At 31.7% G+C, this 27770-nt stretch overlaps 3 protein-coding genes across 5 annotated transcripts; 1 reads left to right on the top strand and 2 right to left on the bottom strand.

Moving 5' to 3' along the window:
• Positions 1–1120: 1120 nt before the first annotated feature.
• Positions 1121–7462, bottom strand: LOC11437083 (uncharacterized). 3 transcript variants are annotated; one of them, XM_039832062.1, is made up of 15 exons: positions 7000–7460; positions 6583–6710; positions 6374–6445; positions 6182–6295; positions 5540–5608; positions 5382–5438; positions 4991–5044; positions 4844–4906; positions 4635–4697; positions 4239–4403; positions 4009–4164; positions 3245–3325; positions 3087–3148; positions 2822–2951; positions 1121–1466 (listed from the first exon to the last, which is right to left on the bottom strand). In XM_039832062.1, exons 1-14 carry the CDS (start codon positions 7148–7150, stop codon positions 2870–2872), a joined length of 1317 nt encoding a protein of 438 aa, XP_039687996.1. In that variant the 5' UTR covers positions 7151–7460; the 3' UTR covers positions 1121–1466; positions 2822–2869. The 3 variants fall into 3 exon arrangements, with proteins under 3 accessions (XP_039687996.1, XP_003603582.1, XP_024635208.1); XM_003603534.4 differs by having other exon boundaries at positions 1142–1466; positions 2822–2954; positions 7000–7448; XM_024779440.2 differs by lacking the exons at positions 1121–1466; positions 3087–3148 and having other exon boundaries at positions 2822–2954; positions 7000–7462.
• Positions 7463–21499: 14037 nt separating this feature from the next.
• On the top strand, positions 21500–22321 carry LOC11436095 (probable calcium-binding protein CML45). The gene has a single exon (XM_003603533.4). It carries the CDS (start codon positions 21673–21675, stop codon positions 22210–22212), a length of 540 nt encoding a protein of 179 aa, XP_003603581.1. The 5' UTR covers positions 21500–21672; the 3' UTR covers positions 22213–22321.
• Positions 22322–23229: 908 nt separating this feature from the next.
• On the bottom strand, positions 23230–27546 carry LOC11436094 (bZIP transcription factor RISBZ4). Its single transcript, XM_003603532.4, has 6 exons — positions 27318–27546; positions 24462–24567; positions 24202–24352; positions 24036–24111; positions 23807–23932; positions 23230–23719 (listed from the first exon to the last, which is right to left on the bottom strand). Exons 1-6 carry the CDS (start codon positions 27447–27449, stop codon positions 23423–23425), a joined length of 888 nt encoding a protein of 295 aa, XP_003603580.1. The 5' UTR covers positions 27450–27546; the 3' UTR covers positions 23230–23422.
• Positions 27547–27770: the final 224 nt, after the last annotated feature.

The raw sequence follows: 27770 nt of genomic DNA, 5'->3' as shown, positions 1-27770 counted from the left end.
TTATAAAAACTTCCATTGAGTTTCTATGAGTATTGGTCTTAGGTGAGATATATTTAACTAACATTTTTCTTATGTTGCGGTTTGGTTTGGTTCGGTTCAATTGGTAAAATGAAAACCGCAAACCAAACCAAATCATACGGTTGAGCAAGAAAATGATCCGATTACATCCAAACCAAATGCGGTTTTTGCAGTTTCGGTTTGGATTGGTTCAGTTTGCGATTTTTCTATTGGATTGATTCTGTTTTAAACACCCTTGGTGAGAAGAACGGTACTCCGTACAAAGCTAGGTGATTTTTTTTAATCATTTTTTGCTTGCTTTGATTTGTATCAATACCCACATTGTCTTGTATATATTTGGTTGTCTCAAAATAGTTGTTCGAATAAGACACCTCGTCTTTTTTTTAAGCAACGTCCTCTTAATCCCATCTCTGTTGACAGAAATATGTATAGGAAATTGAGACGTGATTGCACAACTCATATGTATACGAAATTGAGACGTGATTGCACAACTCATCATTTGGTTAATTGCCTAAACCAATATTTAGGTCAGTAAACAAGACGTCTACTAGCGCAAACATATCCATCACCCTTGTAAAATTTACATAAACCGATGAACAAAGTAATTAATTAAACAGTACGATCTGTTATAGTTGCAAAATATGATAAAATTGCTAAGCAGCCTCTTGTAGTTGTATTCAAAATACGACCAATGGCAAATAAAAATTTCTTTGACAAATAACTTCCAGAAAAAATTGTCGTAAATACAGGTGACAAGTATATCCAAACGAAAATTTTGCTCCCGTTGCCCACACCCAATCCAAGCAAAGGATGTATTTACAACAGAGGCTCAGTGCATAAACTGCATAGCAGCATGTATAAATAAATCCAAAGACACAGAAGAAAAATGTTATTTGTTAGCAAAAAAAAATGTAATACTTAAAACTCTTAGATGAAGTGAACAAGTGCACTTAAAATTCAGTGCGTCTTAACATCGTGAAATTGAAAATGGTACTTTTGTCCACTGAGCCACAAATCACCAAATTAGTTCGCTAAACGTATCATTACATAATTTTCAGAAGACATTTCAACAGACTTGATTAACAACAAAGAATAAACCAAATGAAAAAGGGAAAACATGAAGTTCCAACAAAGAATAAACCATGAATCAGTTTCTTTGTGTGATAAACTTATAGTACAGACAACCGGAATAGGCGCTCTAAATCTAATAAACATACTTGAAAGTGGAAATGCTTTTGCTAGTGTCTATAAATTTAAATAAAAAATCAACATAAAAGAGTGAGTACCAGGTTTAATAACAAATATAACAGCCATAATACATGAACACCCAAACAATATTGTGCGCCCAACTCTACAGTGAAACGTCCTAAATTTACCTAACCCAAAAAGAAGTGCAACATTCAAGCCCCACGTTCAAATAAATATGTAGCCCCACATGTGCCAGCCATCTGCAAGATACAGAAAGTGTTTTTCAGTGCTATATTGAACTATGATTTGTGAAAAACATAAACATAGAAAGCTAAAAACTATAAACTTATTAATGAAATGCTACATTGTCGAAGTTAATTCATAGTTTCATTCCTTCATATTTCTGTATGATAATCAATGTCAGAAGCCAAAATTCAAGATACAGAAAGTGTTTTTCAGTGCTATATTGAACTATGATTTGTGAAAAACAAAAACATAAACATAGAAAGCTAAAAACTATAAACTTATTAATGAAATGCTACATTGTCGAAGTTAATTCATAGTTTCATTCCTTCATATTTCTGTATGATAATCAATGTCAGAAGCCAAAATTCAATGTCCAAACTCCAATACTCTCAGTTCTCACATTTCAAAGTCAGCAATCAACTAAGAGACTGCTCGGTTTGACAAAATATTGTATTTTAATTTTGTTTCCTTTTTCAAGGATTTTCATAAACCTATTTAAACAGAGAAGAATAAATGGTGCTTTTATAGTTAAAAGGAAAGAAAAATTAAAACATTATATTTTCTCAAACGTTTTGGACCTAAATATACTCTTCTAATCAAATGGAGAAGTATACGGTGTGTCCTCTGAAATCTATGTTTTTGAAAAGGAAAAAAATTCAAAGCATCTAGTCGGATATGAACATTTAAGATCACACAAGGCATCCTGAGTCCCACTGTGGAGACAGTTGGTGATTCCTGATTTTCACAAGTTTTTAAGATCACGCCAAGTCCCACTGCTGAGACAGTTAACGATTCCTGAATTTCCTCCACTTTAGCTACCCTTCCCTCTGCCAATAAGATGCTCACTCAGACAATGCCAATGCACCGGTCAAATATGCATATTTAAGATCACACAAGGCATCCAAGGGTGTGCATGATGCATAATGATGTAGATACTATCTAAATCGCTGAATAAAAAATTAATGTTGACAAATGAGTTTATTGTGTTATTTACAAAGCAACCCATACCAGACATACATGCCAAGCATGTGTGTAACATAAGCTTATGCATTACTCTCTGTTTTACTTTGGGACATGTTTCGTAAAAGTCGGATATGCACATTTAAGATCACACAAGGCATCCAAAGGTGTTGAATTGAACACCCAAAACAGTTTTCCCCAAATAAAAAATTAGATCTACATGATATATGATGAATGATGTAAATACTATTTAACTTGCTAAATCAAAAATTCAAGGTGACAAATGAGTTAATTGTATTATTTACAAAGCAACCCATACCAGACACGCATGTCAATAACATAGCTTATGGTAAAAAAAATATCAAAGCATGCTAGGGATCATGTATGCTACAATAACAGAACAACATACCTAAACTTCTCTCCGAAAAAAATAAACCAGCAGCCAACTTCATGCTATCTACTTGTCTGGATGACCTCGCTTAGCTTTACGACGAGCATGGTGGGTGTTTCCACTTCGAGCGGGTTTACTTGCCTTTTTGCTACTGCAGATGATAAAACATTTGTAACTATGTGCTCTTTTTTTCAATACAAATACGAGGAAGTGCATATATGGAAAGGAAAATAAAACAAATCAGTATGGGTTTAAAAAGAAAAAACAAACATCTAAGACTAACCAGAAAATGGCAGAAAAAACTCTAGCTATTAAGATAATAGGCAAGGCCAGAAGGGCAGAGGCCTGCATAGTTTCAATTTGATATGTTTGTCAAACCACCTAACCATATTTATATTTTAGTAATAATATTTAGGATATAGAAAATACTCCGATACATACCGCAAACCATTCCAATTCTTTGGTAGCAAGAGGTCTAGTAAGCTCGTGCTTTTTCAACGTCTCTTGAACAGTAGCTTGGACCTTGAATAACGAAAGACAATTCAACACTCAAAAAGGAGCTAAGAAAACTATTATATAGTGAACTATTAAAAAACAAACCGTTCAAGATCTGGAACTAATAAGAATTTCAAAGAATAAGCAGTGAGGGAAATAAAATCAAAATTGTAGTTTCACATTCCCGTCACAAAATGATAAGCAGAAAGGGTAACTGCCATGTCTATATCATGTTGCAATCTCCAAAAAGCATATCATGAAAAGAAGACACACAGCTCCCTACGATGAGGAAACATTAGTATGGTGATGTCATAATATCAAGTTGCCTTTGACTAGATTTCAGATTGTGGGAATAAAGCAGCTGTAACTTTCAAAAGACAGAGACAGCCAACTGAAGATTCTATTTTCAATTATCTGGTGTGCATATACAGTATGGAGCAGGAGATATACAGCATTAAATAAAATCACACATTGCCGGCCTTGCTAACAACAGCAGCAGCAGCAGCAACAACAAAAATACAAGAGGATCAGGAGGGGTTGGGCACAGCTGGTTTGAGCTAAGGGATAAGGAGTTGGAGGTCCTGGGTTGAAACCCGAATGAAGGAGAAAAAAAACTAATCTAACAACTAATTACTAACATTTGCCATTCAAAAAAATAATACAAGAGGATTAGCATAAATATATAAATAGTAGGAAAGTAAAGTCTGAACCTGGCGATGATATGCAGTGGCTGATTCCAAGAAATTCCCATAAGCGAGAACAACCTTCTTTGTGTAGGGCTTCAGAACCACTTGTACATTCTCAACATGAGGCTTAGCCGCAGTAGCGACCTGATCAATGTATGGCTTGCTAAACTTTCGAGCTTCCTGTCAACCAGTTGAGAATACCTCAAGAAAAACATAAACAAACAAACCATACAGTTCAATGAAAAAACTTATACCTGATAATAAGGATCTACACATTCTTTTGCCTTGTTCAAGTGGGGAGCAAGTGCATCCTTTGAGGACTTGTAAACCTCAACAGTCTTTGAAGTCAGTGCCTGCACATGAGGTTCGGCCTTTGTTTTCACCACAGACCACTGTTCTTTCACGGCTGGAACCCATTTCTTCAGTTGAAAACAGGGAAGAGTGAGAAATAATAACTTAATTTGCCCAAGTATTTAACACACTAGGAGCTTTCTGCCAATGTTGAAACTCCTAAATGGTCAACAAGCTATCAGGACCACGGGTAAAACAAACAAATTGTGGATGAAGCAAATCCAACATCTAACCACAGGGCACAGTAATTGCAGTAACCTAAAGATCAAAAGTATGAAAGATATAAATGATAGACTTACGGTTTTAATTGTTTCCACGTGAGGTTCAGCCCATTTTCCAGCTTGTGCCTTTTTCTCTAGGGCCTAGAATGCATAGGAAAAGCGTTAAAATACAGAAATCAATAGGACTTGTGTGTGCTGAAGAAGAAGAATTAAACCTGGATCTATAATTTATTGAAGTAGCAGAAGAAAACATAAGACTGATAGCCAAAATAAATATCATATAGTACCTTTTGAGATATCACTTCCAACAGAGGCTTCCCATGTTCATTCCAATGACTCTCAGCCACGGACTAACAAAAAAGAAAAGAAAATTATTAGATAATGTGAATAAGGCTGTTCTAACCAACGTCACAGAGCATACAACATAAACTCACCTTACTACGAATATAATGTACAGCCAGCCAAGGAGGAAGCCAAGCACCATGAGTCTGATCATTAACACCAGTAAGCATCAATTAATAAAATTTAAAATCCACAATATACCTTGTCTGATAGTTTATTTTTATAGTAAACTATCAGGAATAGAACCAATTACCAATATCACATAATATAAGGATTTTTTTTACTAGGAGAGCTATTTATATTTGTGCGAGCTTTCCTTCATTCATCTATATACAAGAAAATGGCATGAATTAAACATTTCTTTTCAGTTTTAGATTGAAGTCACATGTTGCTAATAATCATGGATTACTTTTAAGGTTTTCTGGTGGCTAACAACATTTAAAAAGATTACATGGTTTAGGGGCTCAACTAATAAACTATTACCTCGCTCAGCTCTTTTGCTTTGGTAGTTGCCTCTAGCTTTGCCTTTAACATTTCTTCCTAAATAAGAATATCAATAGAAAAACAAAAACTTTCATCAAAATCACCACCATCCTACACAACATTGGCAAGAAAATGTATGCACTCACAGTCTCACATACCTCGGCAACTTTAAGTGCACGTTCAGTTTTGCGGATTTGTTTCTTTTGTTCCTCATTTATCTTTTGAACCTGTGGAGAATACACTGCTCAAGTCAAATCATCATCAAAAAGATTATGTTTTGATAACAAACTGACATCATTAGATGGTTATAGATGAATATTTTAGAAATATAAAGAATAATATCTTAATTTTTTTTTCATTAAGTAGTTAGGCCCATAGCGGCCATGAATCATGACAACTGCACAATTGGCTAGTGACGATGATTTTGAGAACAACAGCAATGACCCAAAATAGGCAATGTGAATAACCTTAGGAAGTGGTAGTTGTGGGAGTGTAGTAAAGGTGGACTGAATTATACAGATAAAAGAAGTTAGCAGAGGTAACTTCTGAGCATGCTGATCACAATCAGAATGTGTTTGTTTACTTAATAAGCATCTCATTTTGCAAAAAGACAAGAAATAAAAAGTAAAATATAAATAAACTAAGTATAAGTATTTTTCAAAAGAGTAAATTAAGTTCCATGACTGCAAAAACTTCTTTTGCAATAATACACACACACACAAACAAGAATAGGAACTAGTCATAAAACTCAGATTTACTTCTAAACAAAATTAAACAATCTAGCCAAGTGTACAACTTACATCCTCTAGTTTTGAGTTCAAATCATGAATCTTTTTCTCTAACTTGGCTACCCGAGATTCCCAGTTCACTTTCTCACTGTTTTGTGCTTCGAGTTCGCTTTTAAGCTTGTCAACCTGCATTAAGAATTTCAGACTATGCACAAAGAATAACAATCATTGCATAATATATCAATTATCTCCTTCATACATGACCTGCTTCTGTAGTTCACCGGCACGTGCATAAGCCTTTCCAACCTGCTCCTCAGCATCCAATGACCCTTTTTTCTGAGGAAAAAATAATAATTTTGAAGGGTTTAAGCAAATAACAAGTGGTGAGTATATGATCTCATTGATAAATACAGGTTTACAATTCCAAATGAATGAAAAATCCCTAAAGAGGGTCTAGTGAAAAGTGATCTCACCTGAAGAGAAGCAACCTCATTCTGCAAGGATTGAATGCTACTCAACTTATCTTGGAAAAGTTTTTCTTTTTCTGCAATTACTTGATCCTTTTTCTTCAATTCTTGTGTTTTCTCACTGATTTGAGACTCTTCAAAACAAAATTAAGTACAATAACATGTATTAGCCACAAAAATCACGATTCACAAATATAAAAGTTCCTAAATTTGTAAATTAATAGCCACAAAAATTTCCTCAGTAATTTCAACTAATTGAAAACGCTAACACCACAGTAACATCGATTTAGGAAAAAGAAGTTCATAAAAAAAAAAAAAAAAACTTGGTTCAATCGACTACACAGTGTAATTAACTACAAAAATTGAAAATGGATGAATCGAAATGAAAGAAAAATTATGATAATTGAGATTTTGGATTGATACCGAGAGATTGGATCTTAGAATTGAGTTGATCTAATTGGATCTTAAGAGCAGAGGAATCAGAATCTTCAATAGAAACATCGGCTTCGGAAGTAACGAAGGAGAAAATTAGGGCAACGGAAATAGCGAAGACGAAAAGCTTCGGAGGCGCCATCAAAACCGCCAACAAAGCTTCGTTCGGAAAACAGAAGAAGAAGAAGAAGAAGAAGAAAACAAGTTAACTGTTATTCTGATATTTATTACACCATTACACTGCTCAAAAACCAAAGGGTTTGGTATCAAGATTTTCACTTTTTTTTTTTTTTTTTTCTTCTTTTTAGATGTTTTGAATGAATTTATATGATCAATATTTTTTAAGTTTTAGTGTGACAAAAATTTCGATGAAAAAGATGTGTGACAATTATTTATTAATTGAATCATAACATAAAGGTGGTGGATGTTGGTTGATTCAATTTTGTAAAAAGAGTGTCGTGGCTGTGGGAGAGAGTATCTAATCTAATCTGATAATAAAATCAAAATCATAAAGTATAATATAGAATAATCTAAAAAAATAAAGTGAGATCTAAACATGTGGCAAGCGAGGTCCATCAAAATCTACTAGTTAACTTGTTGGTGATGATATTGATGATGAAAGATAGTTTTGTTCACCGTCAATATTCAATATTCAACAACTTGTACTCACCAAAAATAACTAACGTACTCTAGAAATATTTTTCAAACTTGTGAAATATTCCGAGTCAAAAAGCTAGATGTGAAAATATTCTTTCTAATTCTAATATTATAAAATAATTATTTGACTTTTAAAATATGGTGAGTTTTTTGTTATCGGTAATAATGAGAGACGTGGTTGGGTTGGGTAGGTAGGTAGGTGGTAATAGCCCATCACTGCCGTCGAGGAAGGTTTGAAAATGCATCGGCAAGGACCAAAAAAGTAGTTGAGTTGAATAATATTGATAATCTACATTGTACTCTATCAAGACAAGACGGTGGATTGTGGGATGTTCACATGGATATCCTTTGTTAGCCCTCTTGATGTTGGCATTGCCCAATTTTTTTAGGTCGTAATTACAAATCAACTCACTTGAACACACTCGCAAAAGTTTTTTAAATAAACTAAATTAGTTCACCCAAATTAATATTGCGGATAATTGATCTGACATTATAAAGAGGAGTGTGCTTTCAGTATTTTCAGGTAATTACTATCATATCAACTCAAGTAGATTAACGCACTCACATAAGTATATATTAATTCTTATTAAAAAAATCAGTATATATTAATTAATATGTTCAATAATAATAATATCAAAATTTTGATTCTTTTATTTCTACATTTTTCCATTTGTAAATGTGTTTAAACTATATAAATTTAGAGTTGTGATAAATTGACGTCAATTTTGTGACAACTTAAAAATACACACCCTTACCTTTATGATAAATTGATGAGCTTAGCTCAGTTGGTATAGACAATGCATAATATATGCAAGGTTGGACCACCACCCAAAAAAAATTGAGTAATTAACATGGTGTTTTAGAAAGAAAAAAAAAATTCACTTCTGCGAAAATACCACTATATACATAGAATTGTCGAAATAATTGTTGCAAAAAAAAATGTTCAAATATCATTTCTCATCAATCTATGGCCGTGACCGCGTAAGTATTATGCCTTTATGTTGGGTTTTATTAAAGTTAAAATTAAAATACGATAATTATTTTGTAGGCACGTCTAATTAATTGCATAACATTAGTGTAGTTCACTTTATTTTTAAATAATTATTAATTTTAATTTTTCATATGATATTAGTTATATCATTTAATTAATATATTACTTAATACTTACACAATCACCCAAAAAAAAAAAATTACACAACTTTTGTCATGTCATTTTAATTTGTCCTATTTTTTGTCGGGTCATTCCAATTTTGTCTTTTAGGAACACATTTATTCTCTCTCAAAAAAAAAAAAAAAAAAAAAAAAAAAAGAACACATTTATTAATTAATTCTCATGCGTTTTTCTATTAATAATATTCATGTGCTTTTTTTAACACACTCTTAGTCTCGTTCGTTGATAATTAACGTCTTTGGTAGAATCATTCATTGATGATTATGATGCTGCTCTCCAATGAATCATTCTTATTCCTTATGATGTTGATCTCCAATGATTCATTCTTATTCCAATTCACAATACATGAACATATATCACTACCTGGTTCATTGATAATTTTTTTTTTTTTGAATGGGTTCATTGATAATTGTTGTTTTCCTTGAACTCGGTTTCTACATTTAATTATAGTTTCATCCAATCACCTCTTAAATCAGTCAGCCACCAAGAGAAAGGAGTCGATGTGTTAGAGATCAAGGCTTATTATATGTTGATTCGGGTTGCGTGCATCCCTATCCAATAAGAGACGAGGGGTGGAGGTTTTCACCGTTGACGACCATATTCTCTGGTTCTCACTCTTGTATCATATCAGCAACATCAGGTTCCGCATTATGCGGAACCATTTCTTGTCGTGGATAAAAAATTAAACTTTTATCCGATGGCGGTTATGCAATACCTGAGTAAAATCGGATTGAAGCCGTTGTAAATCGTGCAAAAATGATGGATCTTGTCGTAGGTGCATTTACATGAGCTTCTAGTAACCAAATATGAACTTGTACCATAGGCACTCACTTTGACGGAGAAATCGGCAAATATCGAATCTTTTCCACGTAAGTTGGTTGTACAATGTTTGTTTGTTCATACAAGAAAAGCCTTATAGCTCAATCAATCGAGGTTGCTCAGACTTGTCCACACACAGCCTCTCATGAGTTTTATCCCATAGGTGCAAGGGGCAACCCCCTAGGACTTCTTGTTTGAGTAGGAAGATCTATTTTTATCGTTTCTGATCCCAAACTTGTAGTCTTCGTGACCGGCCTACTCAATTGTGCATCAATCAAAAGGAAGGGCGTTAGAACCCCCAATGAAGTGCCATAAAATATTACTATTAGAATTGAGGATGCTCTAAGCCGCCACAAGGCATGAAAGCAATGAAGCTAGCATGTGTGGGAGAAAGAAGTCAAGTTGTATACCACTATTGCTTTCATAGTTATGCTGTTATACCGACTTAGTTGATGTGAAAGAACCCTATTGCATATTTTTAGGTTCCTCTATTCTTGATCATCTTCTCTCTTTTGTGTATATGATATGCATGTGTTTACTTTGAAAGACGAAAAAAATTGTTGTTTCTCCCATTCTCTAATTTACAATATGATCCATGTCACTGATTTTTTTATATTTATTTTGATGTTAGGAATCTGCACCTACTTTTTTCTCCTAACGAATCTACATCACGTTTTTCTCAATGATTTTTCATTGATTTTCTTGAGTTTTTCTTCAGTATTTTTTTACTTCATTTTGTTCTTCCAATTTAGCCCAGGTTTAACGATGGAATATGAGGTAGTTGGGGAGGATAGATAAGACTGCTAGTTGCTCGATCAGGACCCTAGATTTATTGTGACCCAAAAACCTATTCCAGGGGCATTACCCTGATAAAATTAATTTAATTATCTTATATATTATATTATATTATATTATATTATATATTTTCCTATTTTTCATCGTAAAGAGAATTCAAGTCATTTTATCGACATGAGTGTTCTATAGAGCGAACTACTCATTGCAGTCTTTCCCCAACCCAAAGCCGTTAAGGTTGGTGAGGAGCATTGTTTTGAGGGAGCGAAAGTGTGGTTGACAAGCCACTTCGAGGAAGCGACTGGGGACCGAGAGAGAAGGAAAAAGAAATTTGAGAGTTTTGTTTATAGTTTGTTTTCTTCTATTTCCCTTAATATTATAAGATTTTTTATCATGTCAAAATAATAATAATTATGATTTATTTTTTTATTTTTTTACCATTTTCTGCATGTATCCATCTTCTCCTTCCTTTGTTAATTGTGGTTGCTAAAGGTGATCCCCACATTCGAGAAAATTAGCCGTTCAAAAGGTTGTTTATTTTCTTTCTATGTTACTTTTCGGGTTGCACTTGTGTAACATAGCGGGTTTCAATGTTATATAACATCAACCCTTATGATAAGGGTGTGCCATGTGGCACACCTTTTTCTTTAAAAAAAAAAAAAAGACAAAATGAAACTCCCAACACGTGAGAAGGAAAAAAACTCAGAAGCTTCACACTTTCTTCTTCTTCTTCTTCCTTGATCCCCTTCAAACCAAAACCCACCCACCGCCGGCCGCTACCGCCGTCGATCTGCCACACCCTGTTCTTCTTCTTCCTTCCTCTTCAAATCAAAAGTAAAATTATACCGCAAACACATAAATTCCATTATTTCATACATTAGTACTTCACCAAATTATACCGCCTCCGCCGCCGTCGATTTTGCGCACAACAAACCCTATCTCTCTCTCTCTCTCTCTTTCTAATTCAACAAACATACATACAGAAGGTTTGAATGTTGAAGGTGAAGCCGATTCATGGGACTTTCGTGTTGGTATGTATTTATTCCCTTCCATATATCTATCTTGTTGGCAAGTTCATTTTCTTGTGACCTTTGATTTTGGAATATTAAACTCACCGAGTTAAGTTTTATATCCTCGACGGCGGCGGAGGCGGCGGCGGTGGGTGGGTTTTGGTTTGAAGGGGATCAAGGAAGAATTTGTGAAGCTTTGAGTGTTTTTTCCTTCTCACGTGTTGGGAGTTTCATTTTGTCTTTTTTTTTTTTTTTTTTAAAAGGTGTGCCGCATGACACACCCTTATTGGTTGATGTTATATAACATTGAAATCCATTATGTTACACAAATGCAACCCGTTACTTTCCACCATATTTGAAATGAACCTTACTTTTATTTTGTTTACCAGACTTGCTATTTTTTATGAGTACAACCATTTTAGAGAAAACTATGATTTTATGTTGTGTTTTAGTTTCTAATAAAAAATTGAGACATGTATGTGAGTTTTAAATACATTTTTAAAAGCAATGTATCATAAACATCTTAAAAGGGTGGTTACTATTTACTAATCAAGATCTTGCAGTGAAAGAAGATACCGGTGACGCTTCTCCAAACTCGTTGCATCATCTTTGTTCATGACATTTACATCAAAACACTTATGATAACGTGAAGTAAAATGAAATATAGCAAGTATGATACATAACTAGGAGAAAAAACAAATAACATAGGCCACATTACAGTTGATAATAACCTTGGTGAACCCACTCTTTAACAAAAACAATGCATATAGTTGGAATTCAAGTAATTATGAAGAATTATTGTTTTCTTATAAGAATCTTAGGAACAATTTGATTACGACATTTGTATATATGCATATTTCCGTCAACATCATACATGTCTATTACTTGTTTGCAAATAAAGGTTAAGACAATTCAATAAGAAAATAGATTCAACCAAAATAAATTGAAATCATTGTGTACAATATAAATTAGTTTAATGTGTTAATTATATAAGGTTTAAATATTAGATGTGCATTCTTCTTCTAGACTTAAATGTGCCCAACTTTTAATGTAAAGAAAGGTGAAAGGATGCACCCTCTTTAATGTTTTATTGTGGGTTTATTTTGAGTTCAACCTTTTAAATGTATTCTTAGCCTTTCAAGTTCACACAAACTAATGACTACCGCATAAATTGATTATAAATATGTCTTATGAACAACTCTTTAGTACATGAGTATATGAAATTTCAATTTGAGAGGGTATGTAAGAGTATTGTAGAAGAAGAATTCTTAAAAAATTATGTTATCTTATTGTGCCTTTTTTTTCTTCTCTGGAGTCAACTGAGGAGGATATTGTGGTGCATAATTTATCCGTTTAACTCTAGCACACCATGTTCATAAGAAAGTTTTATTTGTGCTCAAAACATATTTCATATGCTTCTTAAATACAACATTTTTATTTTAATAAGTTATTTTATTTTTGCTTAATAAAAACCAATGGAAGACATTAGGAGGCGTCAAAACATCCCAACTAAGTTTTCACTCCAAGACCAGCTCCATCCTCTGCCACCATGATCATAAAATTTTATTAAAAAAGAGAAAATTGTACAACCGGGGCAACCAAATCAGAACCCGCAAAATAAAACAGAAAAACAGAAACAAAACGAAGACCTATGGAGCCCAACCCAATCTCTAAAAAAATCCTGAACATGCCCATGAATTGGTTCAGCAACAAACAAAATCTCCGGCCTATGATTCCGAAAACAAACATAAAGTGCAGTTCGAGATTCTGAATTTCATATACCTGTTACATTCCAAAAAATATCTTCCCTGAGAAGTGAAACTACATAAGAAAGTTATTTTAAAGTTAGCACTAAACTTGCTAAAAATGATATACACCATTTATATATATTAGAAGATTAAATATTGGAACAACATATAATCAAATTAAATTTTAATACAAATTATTTATGCAAGGATTAAGATGAATAGTGTAATTAATATTTTTATATACTATTTATATTCTATATTCACTTGAAGGAAAAAAAATAAATATATTTTAATAGTATTTTTTAAATCAAATTTCTTATTTCCAGTACATTAAAAAAAAACAGTATAATCAAACCCGTGCAACGCATGGTTATATACCTAGTTACATGTATTTTTTACACAAACCATTAATTTTAGTTCATTGGACAACAAATCATCAAGTACACATCTATAAGAATTCATCAATTCAACTCCCATTAACCTGTAAAATAAATAATAAGTGTGTGACTATCCTTTTTAAAACAAAAATAAGTGTAAGATGCAATTTAGAAATGATAAATTATATTTCAGGGTTAATATGTCTTTACCCCCTTGTCATTTAGGCGAGTTTCGGTTTACCTCTGTAAAAAAAAGTTTGGATTCCAACTCTATAATTTAAGATTCTTTCGTTTTAGACCCTGAGGCCATCCGACTGGACAAAATGCTGACATGGCATGCTGACTGTGCATATATGATAATGTGGCACGCTCAATGTATAATTGATTTTGTTTTTTATTTTTTTAAGGGCACACGTGGCATCTTGCCTATTTTTTAAAATAAAAAATAATTTTAAAAAAATCGTATAAAACAATGTATTTTCAAAAAAAAAAATTATGGAATTTAATTTTTAAAATAAAAAAACACAAAATGCAGAAGAAGAAAAAATTTGAAATTAAAAAAATGTAAAAATATTTTTGATTTTATGAAAAATATATTTTTTTTTAAATTCAGGAATTTTTTTTACTGCAAAAAATATTTTCCAAAATTTTTATTTTTTGTACAAAAATGAAAATCAAACTTTTTAATTTCGAAAGAAAAATCTGAAATTTTTGAAATACATTATGTTCCAGATTTTTTTTCCAATATTTTAATTTTGAAAAAGATTTTATAAAAAATCTGAATTTTTTTTATTTTTTGAAAAAATATATGAATTTGTTTCCCATTTTTTGAATTTTGAGAAAATAATAAGAATTTTTTTGTATATTTTTAGAATTAATTTTCAGTTTTTTTATTTTTAAATGAAAATAAAGAAATTAAAAACATAATTAATTATACAGTCAGCGCGCCGCATCATGTAAAAATGCTGACTCAGCATGCCACGTCATCATGTTTGCACAGTCAGATGACCACAGAGTCTAAAACGAAAGAATCTTCAAATTACAAGGTCTATTTCGAAAGAATCTTCAAATTATAAGTTTGAATCTAAACTTTTTTTGTTACATGAGGGTAACCGGAACTCGCCTAAATTACAGGTGGTAAAGACATATTAACCCTATATTTTATTATTCTCATCTAATTGTGGAGGATGCATGTTATAACTAACTTTGTAGTTGATTATATTTTATTAGGGTAAAATATGTTTTTAGTCTCTGAAAATATAACGAGTTTGGATTTTGGTCGCTGGTAAAAAAAAGTTTTGAAAAACGTCCTTGCAAAATTTTATGTTTTTTAAAATAGTCCCTAAATCCACTTTTCTTGCTGATTTGGCACATTTTCTCTCATGTGGTAGGTGCTGACTGTGTAAACTTGTACATGTGGCATACAAGTGGCAATTATTTTATTTTAACTAATTAAAAAACATTTTAAAAAATCAGAAAATACATTTATGAAATTAAAAAAAAAACATTTATTTTTAATTTATTAAAAACAACAAATCCTTCTACTTCACCCCTTCTTTTTGGCAGATCCTCTTCTTCTTTGTTCTTCATCTTCGTCGTCATTCTATTCAATCCTTCATCAATTCATTTTCTTCAAATCGAAATTTTGGAAAACAAATTATGAATTCATCTTCAAGTAGCAGCATCATCTTCTTGTTCTCAAATTTATTCAAATCCAAATCAAAATTCTGGAAAACGACAGTGGTTTAAAATTCAGATGAATATTCATCCATCTCCAAATCGAAATTCATCCAGATAAAAGATAGTATAGGAAACATGATAAATTGGGTTTGTGTGAATCATACTGGTAGTAGATTGGGATGCAAAACGATGAAGAAGGAAGAATTTTAGTTTTTTGGATTAAGAAAATTAAAATTAAAATAAAACATTTTCTTATTTTTTATTTTATTTTTTAATTTCAGATAAAAGTCAGGTGGGACAGTTCAGATGCCACGTATACAAGTTTACACAATTAGGACATGCTACATAAGCAAAAATGTGCCAAATCAACAAGAAAGTGGGACTAGAGACTATTTTAAAAAACAAAAAAAAATTGCAAGGACGTTTTTAAAAAAAAAAATTACCAAGAACCAAAACCTAAACTTACTATATTTGTAGGGACCAAAAACATATTTTAACAATTTTATTATTGTCTTCTAATTATGGAGGATACATGTTATAATTAACTTTGTAGTTGTATTGATATATTTGATTCTTGTCACCATTTATATTCAATGTTGACATTTTGAAGGGGTGAAAGGTGAATGAGGTTGATGTTGATGAGAAGAAGAACTAGCATGGAAATAGTAAGAAAAACGAGAATGGCGTAGGGAATTAGCATGGTTCGAACTAGGGGTGATCGCGGTGCGGTTTGGTTCGATTTTAAGCATAAAAGTCATCTAAACTACGAGATAAAAAAGCATGTGGTTTGGTTTGGTTCGGTTGATTTTTAAAAATTCATCCCAATCAAACCAATTCGGCTTGGATTGGTTCGGTTTGTGCGGTTTATCGCGAGATAAAAAAATATTACATTAACTCTAATATTGCCAACTTATTACAAAATAAGACATTTTATTTTGTTGTTTATACGATAAAATATTAGGTAAAACTTATATTAAAATAGATAAAATTAAGAAGAAACATAAGCATGAAACAAATTATTTGGAAGTAAATGAAACAAATTCATCACTGAAAATAAATTGAAAGAGATGGAAAGGAATTAGAATCGAACCTGATGGTGCAACAATGGAAAAATCGAATCGAAAGAGATTATTCTTGAGCTATGTAATTGGGCTAGTACATGTTTAAGTAATATTCATTATTCTTGGGGTTTGGTTTTGTTGTTGAGATGCAAATCGCAAATCGAACCGAATCGCACGATTCAGTGTAAAAGTCATCCGAACCAAGTGCGATTTTTTGCAGTTTCGGTTCGAATTGGTTTGGTTTGTGGTTTTTTTATTAGATTGGTTCGGTTTTGAACACCCCTAATTCGAACGACGTTACTTGGAGAAAGAACCATGAGAAGAACTTGGTTGAACCATTATTAGTGGAAGGTGTGTCTTCGTAGTGAGAGTTTAGAGATTAACAAGATCGTTGGAGCTTGAAGGATGCATAAGGGTTTGTGTTGGTGAATTACGAGTTTCTTTCTCGAGTATAAAAAATGAGTGTTGTACTTAAAGTAATTTTTTACGGTAATGATATTTAGACCCCCAAATTAAATGATTCAATATCCTATCTATCTCTTTGTTTCTATCATTTCAATCTCTCTATATAGGTTGAAAAAACAAAAGAATTCTGCTCTTTATCCAACACAAAACACTCGCGCCTAACTGATTTTTCAAATATATTTCTGCGTGAGTTAAGTCACGCTGCGTGACTTAACTCATGTGAAATGATGTGAGGAAATGAGGAAGTTTGAAGCAGATGGGAATGGTAACATAGATTATAACTACAATAAATGTAGTAAAAAAACGTGTAAAACTTGTAAAAAAATGTGTAGAATCAAGGTTGAAAAACTGACCACCGTCCAAAAAATGTGTATTCTTGAGCTCAGACCACCGACCAACCCGCGTGAGTTAACTCGCGCACAGGCAAGTGGTGCATGACTTAAGTCATGCTGAGCTATTAGGTACGTGAGTTAAGTCACACAACGTGACTTAACTCACGCTTGGGTATATTTGGAAAATCAGTTGGACACGAATGTTTTGTGTTGGGTAAAGAGCAGAATTCAAAACAAAATAGGTAAAATTGATTTTGCGGTCTTTTAAATTTGAGCATTTTTTAAATAGTATTTTCTCTCTCCCTTTACCTCCTACTCTCTATTTTAAACTCCAGTTCAAAAACCTAAAAAACATATTTCCTCCGGTCACATTTATAAGCAAAAAAAAAAACAATTTTTTAGATTCATTGAATGACTAATGTATCTAGTTCATTTAAAGACAGAATACATTAGATACTCAATGAATCTAAAAAATTATTTTTTGCTTATAAATATGATCGGAGAGAGTAATATACATTTTTTGCATTAATTCAAATTTATGGACCCTAGCTAATGAGTCGTTTATCTTTACGGTAAGGCGTGATGAGTGGACACTTATTGCACATATGATTTTTTTACAATATAATTATGGTTTAAATGTATTTTTAACCCTTTAAATTTTAAAAAGTTATGATTTTAACCCTATAAAAACAATTTTGCACTTTATCTTTAGGAAAATATAATCTTTTGACCCTCTATTTTTAGAGATATGCTCTTTTAGCTTTCTATCTTTAGAGAAATATGTTTTTTTGCCGGCAAGTTCTATGGTAAACCCAATAAATTTAGATGTATCGGTACACCAAGTCGTAAAATTAATAATAAATGAGTTGTTTTTTTGAAGAAAAATAATTATTTTCTATCATTGACAACTAAGATAATTAAATTTTATTTACCAAAAGCTTCGACGAAATAAAATTTAATTTTTAAGAATTTTTATTACTCATAACAATGAATATTGATTATTTTTTATGACAAAATGTAAATTTTTTAATATGATCCTTATAAACAATGAAATGATGGTTTTTCTTATGAAATGATGTTTTCTAAAATATAAATATTAACAAATACATTTGTATTTCATTAAAGTGATCCTTAATTTATATATTTTGTGAAACAAGAGTCCCGATACACTTAAAATTGTGACTGTACCATAGAAGTTTCCTTTTTTCCCCCTTATCTTTACAAAAAGTTATAATTTTAAAATGATTATTGTACATCTCTAATATGGAACAAAATATGTTTGAAGGAAAAAGTTTCATTTTAGACCGATATCCTCGGTAGGATAATTCAGTTTTTTTTTTGTTAGGTAGCCTAGTGAGTGAAGCTCACATGTTTTAAATGTGGAGAAGTGGGGTATCCAGAGTTCGAACCTCAGACCATATTATTCTAAGCACTTCTCTTTGTTTTTTTTTTTAATTATTTTGATTGCAATTTTTTTCTTTTTTGAATCAACAAATATTATTAAACGTCATCCTCGCAATACGCAAGATATGGACGAAACAAGATACAAAAGATGCCGCACATAGACGGTGCACCATAACCACCAAACAAAACCCATGAAGATTGCAAATATAATTAACCGTTTCTACCACTCTCTCATTCCTCCCACCCTGAACACCCACCCCCTCCCATTCTCTGTATATCTTTAGGGGATTGAATCTCGCACCATTCTCCTCCTTGTATGGATCGTATTTCCAGCTCTAAAAATTCACAATACTACATCTGTCAATGAATTAAAAATAGTGCACGTGACATGAACAACAATTATTGCAGGAAGAAAGGCCAACAAAATGATCCAAAAATAAGTTTAAATATTTGTTGGCACAGCAACTGAACGCGTTTTCTGTCCATCCATGATTTAAAAAATGGCTGTATCACAAATCTGATTCAATCTACAGCCTAAGCTATAAATCATTTCATTTGTGACTTGCATTTGGAGCATTATTACAATAAGATAATAAAAGGAAGTGTACCAAGGAGTACACCCATTTGGAGCATTATTTGATTTATTTTATTTTTCACTACATTGGAGTAATACTTTTATTTTTACATCCAACTATAGTTTTTTTTCTTGAAATAACTTTGTTCATTTAATTAATGATAATAGTACGAATACAAGTGGGTACATTAGTGAAAATGTGGAGACTAACATAAGATGTCTCGTCGCAGTTATAAAGTGAGCAACTTTGTTGATTTGCCTCATAGTAAATTCAACATAAAATTTATGAAAAAAAAAAAAGAGAAATGATATTTGTACAACTATTTTTTGACAACTTTTGTGACAATTTTCTCTCTCATACTTACATTATGTTTTTACTTTCTCTCTCTATTGTTTTGATTTTTATACCAATACCTTTTTTCTTTATAAATTTATGGTTGTCATAAAAATTATCACATAAATAGTTGTTCAAATAACACAACTAAAAAAAAAACTATGTATACCTCTACCGTTGCGAATAATAACTCCAAACCTCGTGATGTCGTCTCCCTTTGCTTTTAAACTTTGAAACTACCGTTTGAGAGACAACCTCAAAATCCACATTACTCAATCCTAGTTCTTTTGACCCAAAACAAACCCATGAGGTAGATCAATTGCTTGTCCTTCAACAACATCAACACAAAGCAAAAACCATTCCGTCCTTGCTAGAAGTCTAGAACCAACCTACCTTCAAATAACTAGAGAACTAATCATCAATATGGGAGTATTTCGTCTGTCCGCTTTATTGAAGGAACCATTTTTAAAAAAATATTAATTAATTGTTTAATTTTTTTATTCTCTTATTTATGTTAGTTAAAAACTCACCCTCTACCAATAAATAAAAACACTCACATAATATTAATGCTTTTAAATGTTCTTCTTTGATCATGATAATTAGACCTCTTAAAAGTATTCCATCTAATCTAAGTTTATATGTCATTCTAACAAAATATGCTTATCCTAAATTACACGGCATTTAGCAAAATAAGTCTGTTCTAAATTACATGTCATTTTACAATAATAATAATAATAATAATAATAATAATAATAATAATAATAGGAAAAAGTTTAATGGTACGATAGTTGAGCGACGAAAAGCAACGAATCCACTGCAGCCATAGGATTATATATTTTAGGCTGTGTTTTAACTTTATTTATTTTAAAAATGTAAAAATCCTACCAACCTTTTATCGTGTGCGTCGTGGGCATATACTTCGCATTATATAGCAAGGCTGATAATAATAAATTAAGGATAATGCTATCAAATGCCCCGGAGGCACTGGTTAAGAAGCAATAAATTCATAAATTCTACTTATCTACCTTAATTAAAGTGAGAAATAATAAGTAACTAATTAAAATTAATAAAAGCTGTGATTAATACTCTCTAAAGGATGCAATTTTGTTTTGAAGAGGACTAAATTACACATTTAATGATTTTGTATTTGATATCTTATTTGATTATGTTTTATCTTTGAAATTGCTAATTTATTTTGGACTTTAAAATATCTTGTCTTTGTTTAATTATTTCAATAACTTTTAATTAAAAAAATGAAAGAAAGCATAAGAAAACAATATGCTGAGTAAAATTCACGGGATGAAAAAAAATGGTGCAAAAAAAAATTCACAGGAAAAAACAATACTGTTGTGAGGAAAATTTACAAGAAGAATTCAAATAATATTAGGTTTCTATTTTACAGTATATAAATTGGTCAACTCTCAAAATTATATAATAGTTGTGCCTTTAAGAGTATTGAATACAATTTTAATTAATTGGTTTATTATTTCTCATATTAATTGAGATAAAATAAATAGAATTGATCAATTTATTGCTCCTTATCCAGTGCCCCGGGCACCGGTTAGCAGCACCCATTAATTAATTATGTTTTTCCTTTTTTTTTTTTTTTTTTTTTTTTGAGAGATTTTCCTATTATGCTTTCTACTATTTATTACTCTACCAATATTAATGAAGAACATTTTTGTAAAGTGATTCATAGTTTCTTAATCTGGTGCTGATCAATGAAGAGACCACTCACTCTGGAGTGTTGGTGGACAATATTTAGTACCAGTGATTAGTGTTCTCAGTCATCTTGTCAGTTTTCCATGCCTTGGATGCAATATAGTAAAACCAAAATTCATAATACATCTAATCTAATACTGCATACACTAATGCATGTATTATGCACTTAACACATTCAATTGATGTGCCAGCTGCCTTGGAACTCTATAATGCAAATATAAAATTGCATACAATTATTAACATTTATTAATTGATAATTGCAACAAACAGTGGCACTTGAGTGATTTACAATTGAAACAATGGCATAATACAAATGATCCAACTATAAAAGAAGTGTCACACTAGTTTGAGCATAGAAACAAAATCTTCCACTGTGCTTTCTATTACTCACTTGTTCTTTTCCAATCTTATTTTTTTCAAATAACAAAGTAGTATTCAAGAGTTTTTTACTTTTTATTTTACTCAAAGTAGTATTTAAGAGTTATATCATAGTGTTTTTGGTCTATTAAGAGGTTCAAATGGGTATAACAGAAGCATTTTCCAAATTTGTAGTTGAATTTTTACAAACATTCAAAAACTCACCACCAAACTCAATGCCTCATCATGATCACCTTGATCAAAATCATCAACAAAATATGCTCAAGCTCGACGAAAGGATGATTCGAGCTCTTGTTACTGTCTTCGGAATGGAAACAAATGGAAGAATCAAGAAGGAAAATGCTAGGCAAGTGGTGGAGAAGCTTGGTTTGATCTATGGTTCTGATCACAAGGAAAACAAGGCTTTTCAAGATGATGATGAAGAAGAAGTGGTTGTTGAAGAGGTGCTTGGTGAATTGGAAGATATGTCAAAGAGAAGTGAGTTATTGCTTGAAGCTTTCAAAATATTTGATGAGGATGGTGATGGATATATAGATGCAATGGAGTTGAAGAGAGTGCTTGATTGCTTGGGTTTGGATAAAGGTTGGGATATGAATACAATTGAAAGGATGGTTAAGGTTGTTGATTTGAACTTTGATGGAAAAGTTGATTTTGGTGAGTTTGAATTGATGATGGGATAATACTTTACCAGTTTGTTCATTCCTTGATTTTAGAATGTAATAATAATTATTGATCCCTCAACTGTAAACTATTAAATTAAGTTAAATTAAATTGTTTTGATTTATCACAGTATAATTCTATGATGAAAATGAATTATGAAGTTTTTGTTTTTTGTTTTTTGCATCATCTGCTTACATCGATCTTGATTGCAATATTGCAGACAAATCCCATTTAGTATATATGTCATACATGATTTTTTGGTTTTAACAATCTGGTTCCAAGGAAAAAGTTGTAGTAACCTAGAGTGGTCGGGAGGTAAGTAAAATATGATCGATAATTATTTTAGTTAAGAATCAAATTGAGCACCCGATCGATTTGATCTTATGAAACTTGTTAATCACTTAAGTTCAATCATTTAATTTTTGTCAGGCATGATTTCTACCTTCTATGATTCACACATTCATTTAGTTCTGTTTTAATATATAACACATACCATAATTGAGTTTTCTGGTTATAAATGTGCAGTAACATATGAACATTTATTCATTGACCTGGAAGCTTAAATGTGCATAAAATTTAAGCATGTTGTCTGTAAGATTATCATATAGCAACCAAAGGCTATCTATACACATCATTCTCGTGTGTATCTCTAACAATCAGTGCATGTCAATGAAATCATTTTCTTTTATTTTAGAAATTACATCGTTTTTTATTTGACATGTATAGCATCATAGCTTTGTTTTGGTAATTTGGCAGCATATAAACGAAAATATAAAACAATAAGATAGTTGAGGTTTTGTAACAAGGATAAGATCTGAGCATATTTGGTGAAACTTTGCCTGATGATTCCTGCCAGGTGTTTGGCACAAGAATGAGTGCAACTGGACCTAAAACAATATTAATTAATAATAATTGTAATTAAACGTAGATGAAGAACAAACATAACAGAGTAGCATTCATCATGGTATTGCTCTTATCAACTCTAATTTTAAAAGGGAAACATTAATTAGCTACACATAATCTGTCATGGCATTGTATTGAGTGATATGAAAAAGTGAGAGGTTAATTTTCTCACAATAAATTACTATAAGAAATATACAAAATAAAATAAACATGAGAACACACTATATTGACGGGCATAATAATTAAAGAGAAACCAAAGTAACACAATAACTTAATATACTAATGAAATAAACATGACATAATATAAAATTTGATCAAGTGAAACCCTTAAGGCCAAATAGTCACACAACTCATAGCATTGCTTAGGACCCCATTGTCGACGACATCATTGTAAGTCATGTCCAAGTTTCCAAACCCAGCAAGATTTGAATTGTGCACGCCAACCGCAACACCACCGTATGAGGCACTATTTCCCTGCTGGAAGTTGATGGTTGGCGAAACATGTGGCATGCGGCGAATGTTGAGTTGTGGTGGTGTGCTCATTTGACATTGATTATGAAGAAATTGATTATTTAGTGATGTGGTGAAAGAGCTTCTAGTGACCATATCCTCAGCTAACTTCACCTATTATAATAGTATATGTTAGTTAATTTCTTCAATCAGTGATATTTATTTTCGTATGAATAATTATATAATAAGCTCACTGTATACCTTAGCTCTCAAAGCTTCAACATCTGATTTTAGCACTCGGTTATTTGTATCAGCCTCATGAAATTGTTGACTGGTATCAGTAAACTGTTTATATAGTGTTGCATTTTCCAGTTTCAGTTTTTCAACCTGAGAGATCAAAATTCAAATGGGAAGAAAATGATGACTACTTATGCTGTTTAGCTGTTATACATCTCACAAAAGATTATGCTCCAAAACATTGACTAGTTACCTGAGCCTCAAGTTCAGACAAATGCGCTTGTTTTCTCCACCTTGACCTCCTGGCTGACTCGCAATTAGAATCCTTCCTGAAACCATGTCATGAATCATTATTATATCATAATTTGAAAACCAAATATAATAAGAAAAGTGTTGTATTTAAAGTTAGACGGAAATACCTTCTTTGGCGTTTCATATCAACTGGATTTGTAATTTGTTCACAAGGACCTGATTCATTATCTTCATCGGATGGATCCGATGAACCACTTGCTGTCCCTTTGATATGATTCTCTCTGCTGTTTGGTTTATTAGCTGAAACTGGGCTTCCAACTGCTCCATATGCAATTAATTCAATCCAAAATGTCAAACTACATACATATATAATGAATGAATGAATGTTGAAATGACTTAATTAATTAATTAATAACCATATATATACCAGTGCCATAAATAGATGACTGAGAAGCAGTGATGGTGGAGTGTTTGGGAGTAAAGTTTTGGGAGTTTGTTAGTCCACCACAAGTTGAAAATGAACTCACAACATCCTGCAATTCAATCATGAAAAGGTTGCATAAGCTGGAACTAACATTTTGATCGTATTCTAAAATAAATTCTTCTTGAGGGCTGTAGCTGTTGTTACATCAATCTTTTTTTTACTCTTCAGCATACACTATAGATCATAAACTACGCATGTATCTAACAAAGTATATATCACTTCATCAAACCGCAAATTTTAAAACGGGTCCACGCAGATAGTGGCGGTAGTATTAGGATTTAGGAGTACTTTATAAATAAATGATGGGAATGGGACGAAGTCTTGCATGTTCACATGCTTAAGAAAAAATAGAAAGAGCAAATGATTAAATAACGTGTATTTTTAAAATAATTAAATGATGTGTTCAAATGTTTTTTTACCAACCATATAGTTTTTCTTTGTTTGTGCAACCATGTAGTATATTTCAAAGGATGGTAGGATTTTTCAAGTTCAGTTGGATCAAGTTTAGACAGTTTGAAAAAAAAAAAAAAAGTTTAGACAGTCTCACAATATGTCTCTATATTGCTCAAATTTGTAGTAAAATACACTACCAATAGCGAGTTTTTGGTAAACCTCCTCCATATTGGGGACCAATTGAGAAGTTGTCTCAAATTTATGAAATATATCCTCTTCATTTCGTACCAAAAAAATATATTTGATATTAATACGATTAGTACAAAAATATTTGACTTTAATTATAGCTTCTTATAAAGTCATATGTATAATATATTGCGATTTACGGATGGTATAAAACTTTCTCCATTAACAACATATCAAAATCAAACTCTTTTTTTTTTCTTTTTCTATCGAGATTAATTATTAACAACAAAAGATGGTGAACATAGTTCTACCAAAAAAATGATAAACCTAGTAAATAATAAAGACAATAAATTATTGGTTATAACTTATATGTGTACTTAGCTTCTTTCTACATGACAATAACTAGGATCCGTTTACTCTTAAAAAAAAAACTACGACCGGTTTACGTTTGGAACACATTTCTTATTTTACTCAACAAAATTTATGTTTATTTTAAGTTGAAGATGAAAGATTTTTATTTATTTTTTATTAAATTGAAGATGAAAGATTTGCGTAGCAAATAATTGTGATAAGAATGCGTTTTCAAAAAATAATAAGAACAATGTTTTGACATTTTCAAAATTTCTTAAAATGCTAGATCTATTTTCAAAAATTGTAAAAGGAAACTATACGAAAACTGTTGGATCTATTTATTTCAATTTTTTTTAAGAAGGATCTATTTACTTCATGTTTATTAGTTAAAGTGAAGATGATAAAAGAAAACCTTGGAAATAAAAATGGGTCCCTGTTTATTTTTTATTTTCACAAGTATATGTATTGCTAAAGAAAAACTACAAGACCTTCTTAAATAAAGAAGGTAAACATCGGAGATGTTTATGAGCAAAGGTAATAAAGGACAGAAAATAAAATAGCGCGGACCATTGATGCTGGTTCTAAGGTTTTCTCTCAATAGTTTTGAACAATAGTGAATAATTTACCCCAACATGATGTGGCATCAATGAAAATTATTCACTTGTAGTCTACTATCTATGTCAAACTTATAAAGTATTTGACAAAATTTTACATATACCTTTTGTTATTTTGAAATTTAACCCCTCTCTCCCTACTCTCTAACAATTGTCATATTATAAGTAAAATATGTTAGCCAATAAATCATCTCTCGTGGATAATTTTTATTGGTCTCACATCATGTGGGTAAATTATACACAATTCTTTAAATGTAACTTAGGTTGATAATGTTCTAAGTTCTAAAACTAATATAAATTGATTGATTGGTATCTCTTCTTCTGAACTAACGAGAGATATAAACGTTGCTTAATATTATAGTAGCTCTTCTCTTAGCCAATAAATTCATTTTCCTTTATTCATTTGAAGAGTCACGTGCAAGTTCAGTCGGGTGGAGCAGACTCTTTTTCATTTGAGGGAAATATTTGTACGACTAATAGCTTGGAAAATGATTCACTAACTCGAATATTTCACAAAATATTTTTTAATACGACCTTAAAATTAGTACTAGTCATCTTTATAATTCTCAGTTCCACCAATCCACCGGGTGCGTGAATTTAAAGTAAACCGAATGCAAATAATATTAATCTTGTGTAGGATTCGATTCCCACCACTAATATTATTATTATAACTAATCTTAATTAAGAAATAAAGACAAGATTGTTGGTGCTGGCTGGAACTGTACTATTATGGATTGAAGACATTGGGTCCAACTCCAAAAGAGAGAGAGCAAGACATTAATAAAAAAAAAGGCCCACACACCAAAGTCATTGCGTTCACACAAGTTACCAAGTCTTTTTGCTCACAAAAATTCTTCATAAGGAAGCAACCCACCACATTCATTCAACATGAGGACCTTTTTCACTTACCCTCTTCTTAACTCCCCAATATGTCCACAAACTATTTTTTTTCATACTTAGCAAAATTTCTAATGCCTTCCTTTCTCTCATACGTCTCAATCCTAAATCTGATGTAGAACGATTATAAATCATTTCAAAAACAATTAACTTATTTTATTGGAAAAATCGTCACTTTTGTTTTATTTTAAGACATAGTTGTAAAGTTTGTTCTTGTTATTTCCTGTTAAGTAAGCGTTGAGCGATCCTCACACAAACTGCATGCATGGTAGGATTCCACGTCATCAGAGGTGACAAAACATTAATTTCAGTTTCAGAATTAATAAACAAAAATTGATTGAAAGAGAGAAGAGTTTACCGGTAGAAGAAGAGTTTGGAAAGCGGCGGAGCAAACTCCGGTCATGAAAGCCTCCGTATCGGCAAGACTTGGATACCGAAACTCATAATCGAGATTCAAAAACTCATCAAGATCCGATTCTGTCGTTGCCATCGCTCGCCGGAGAAGAGAGAAAACTTAAACAGTGGTGTGATAATAGAGAAAATGGGAAAAGGGAGTGAGGTTAGGAGCTTCAAGGGTATAAATAGAATTTTAGAATGTATTATGCACACGTACGTGCCATTATTATTATTATTATTTTAGGGAAAATGAAATTTAATTGGGCGGCATATCACGTTAAAATATGTCAGAAGAAATTTTGTTGCTGATTTAAATTACGAAACTAGCCTACCACTAATTATGAACCCTATGATGATGTCATGGGGTTTTGCTGCAAAGTAATATGGACCGTTTATCACCGAATCTGTGAAATGA

This window comes from Medicago truncatula, chromosome 3 (assembly GCF_003473485.1).
Source record: "Medicago truncatula cultivar Jemalong A17 chromosome 3, MtrunA17r5.0-ANR, whole genome shotgun sequence".
Lineage (NCBI taxonomy): Eukaryota > Viridiplantae > Streptophyta > Magnoliopsida > Fabales > Fabaceae > Medicago > Medicago truncatula.
This window is presented reverse-complemented; position numbering and strand designations above follow the sequence as displayed.

Excerpts from the sequence above, each read along its gene's own strand:
- LOC11436095 (XM_003603533.4), top strand. The coding sequence starts at position 21,673 with ATGGGTATAACAGAAGCATTTTCCAAATTTGTAGTTGAATTTTTACAA.
- LOC11437083 (XM_003603534.4), bottom strand. The coding sequence starts at position 7,150 with ATGGCGCCTCCGAAGCTTTTCGTCTTCGCTATTTCCGTTGCCCTAATT. Across the intron at positions 6,446-6,582 it reads ATGAGGTTGCTTCTCTTCAG|AAAAAAGGGTCATTGGATGC; the intron begins GTGAGATCACTT and ends TTTTTTCCTCAG. Across the intron at positions 4,165-4,238 it reads GTGTAGATCCTTATTATCAG|GAAGCTCGAAAGTTTAGCAA; the intron begins GTATAAGTTTTT and ends ACTGGTTGACAG.
- LOC11436094 (XM_003603532.4), bottom strand. The coding sequence starts at position 27,449 with ATGGCAACGACAGAATCGGATCTTGATGAGTTTTTGAATCTCGATTAT. Across the intron at positions 23,933-24,035 it reads TGTCTGAACTTGAGGCTCAG|GTTGAAAAACTGAAACTGGA; the intron begins GTAACTAGTCAA and ends TTGATCTCTCAG. Across the intron at positions 23,720-23,806 it reads TTGAAGCTTTGAGAGCTAAG|GTGAAGTTAGCTGAGGATAT; the intron begins GTATACAGTGAG and ends CTATTATAATAG.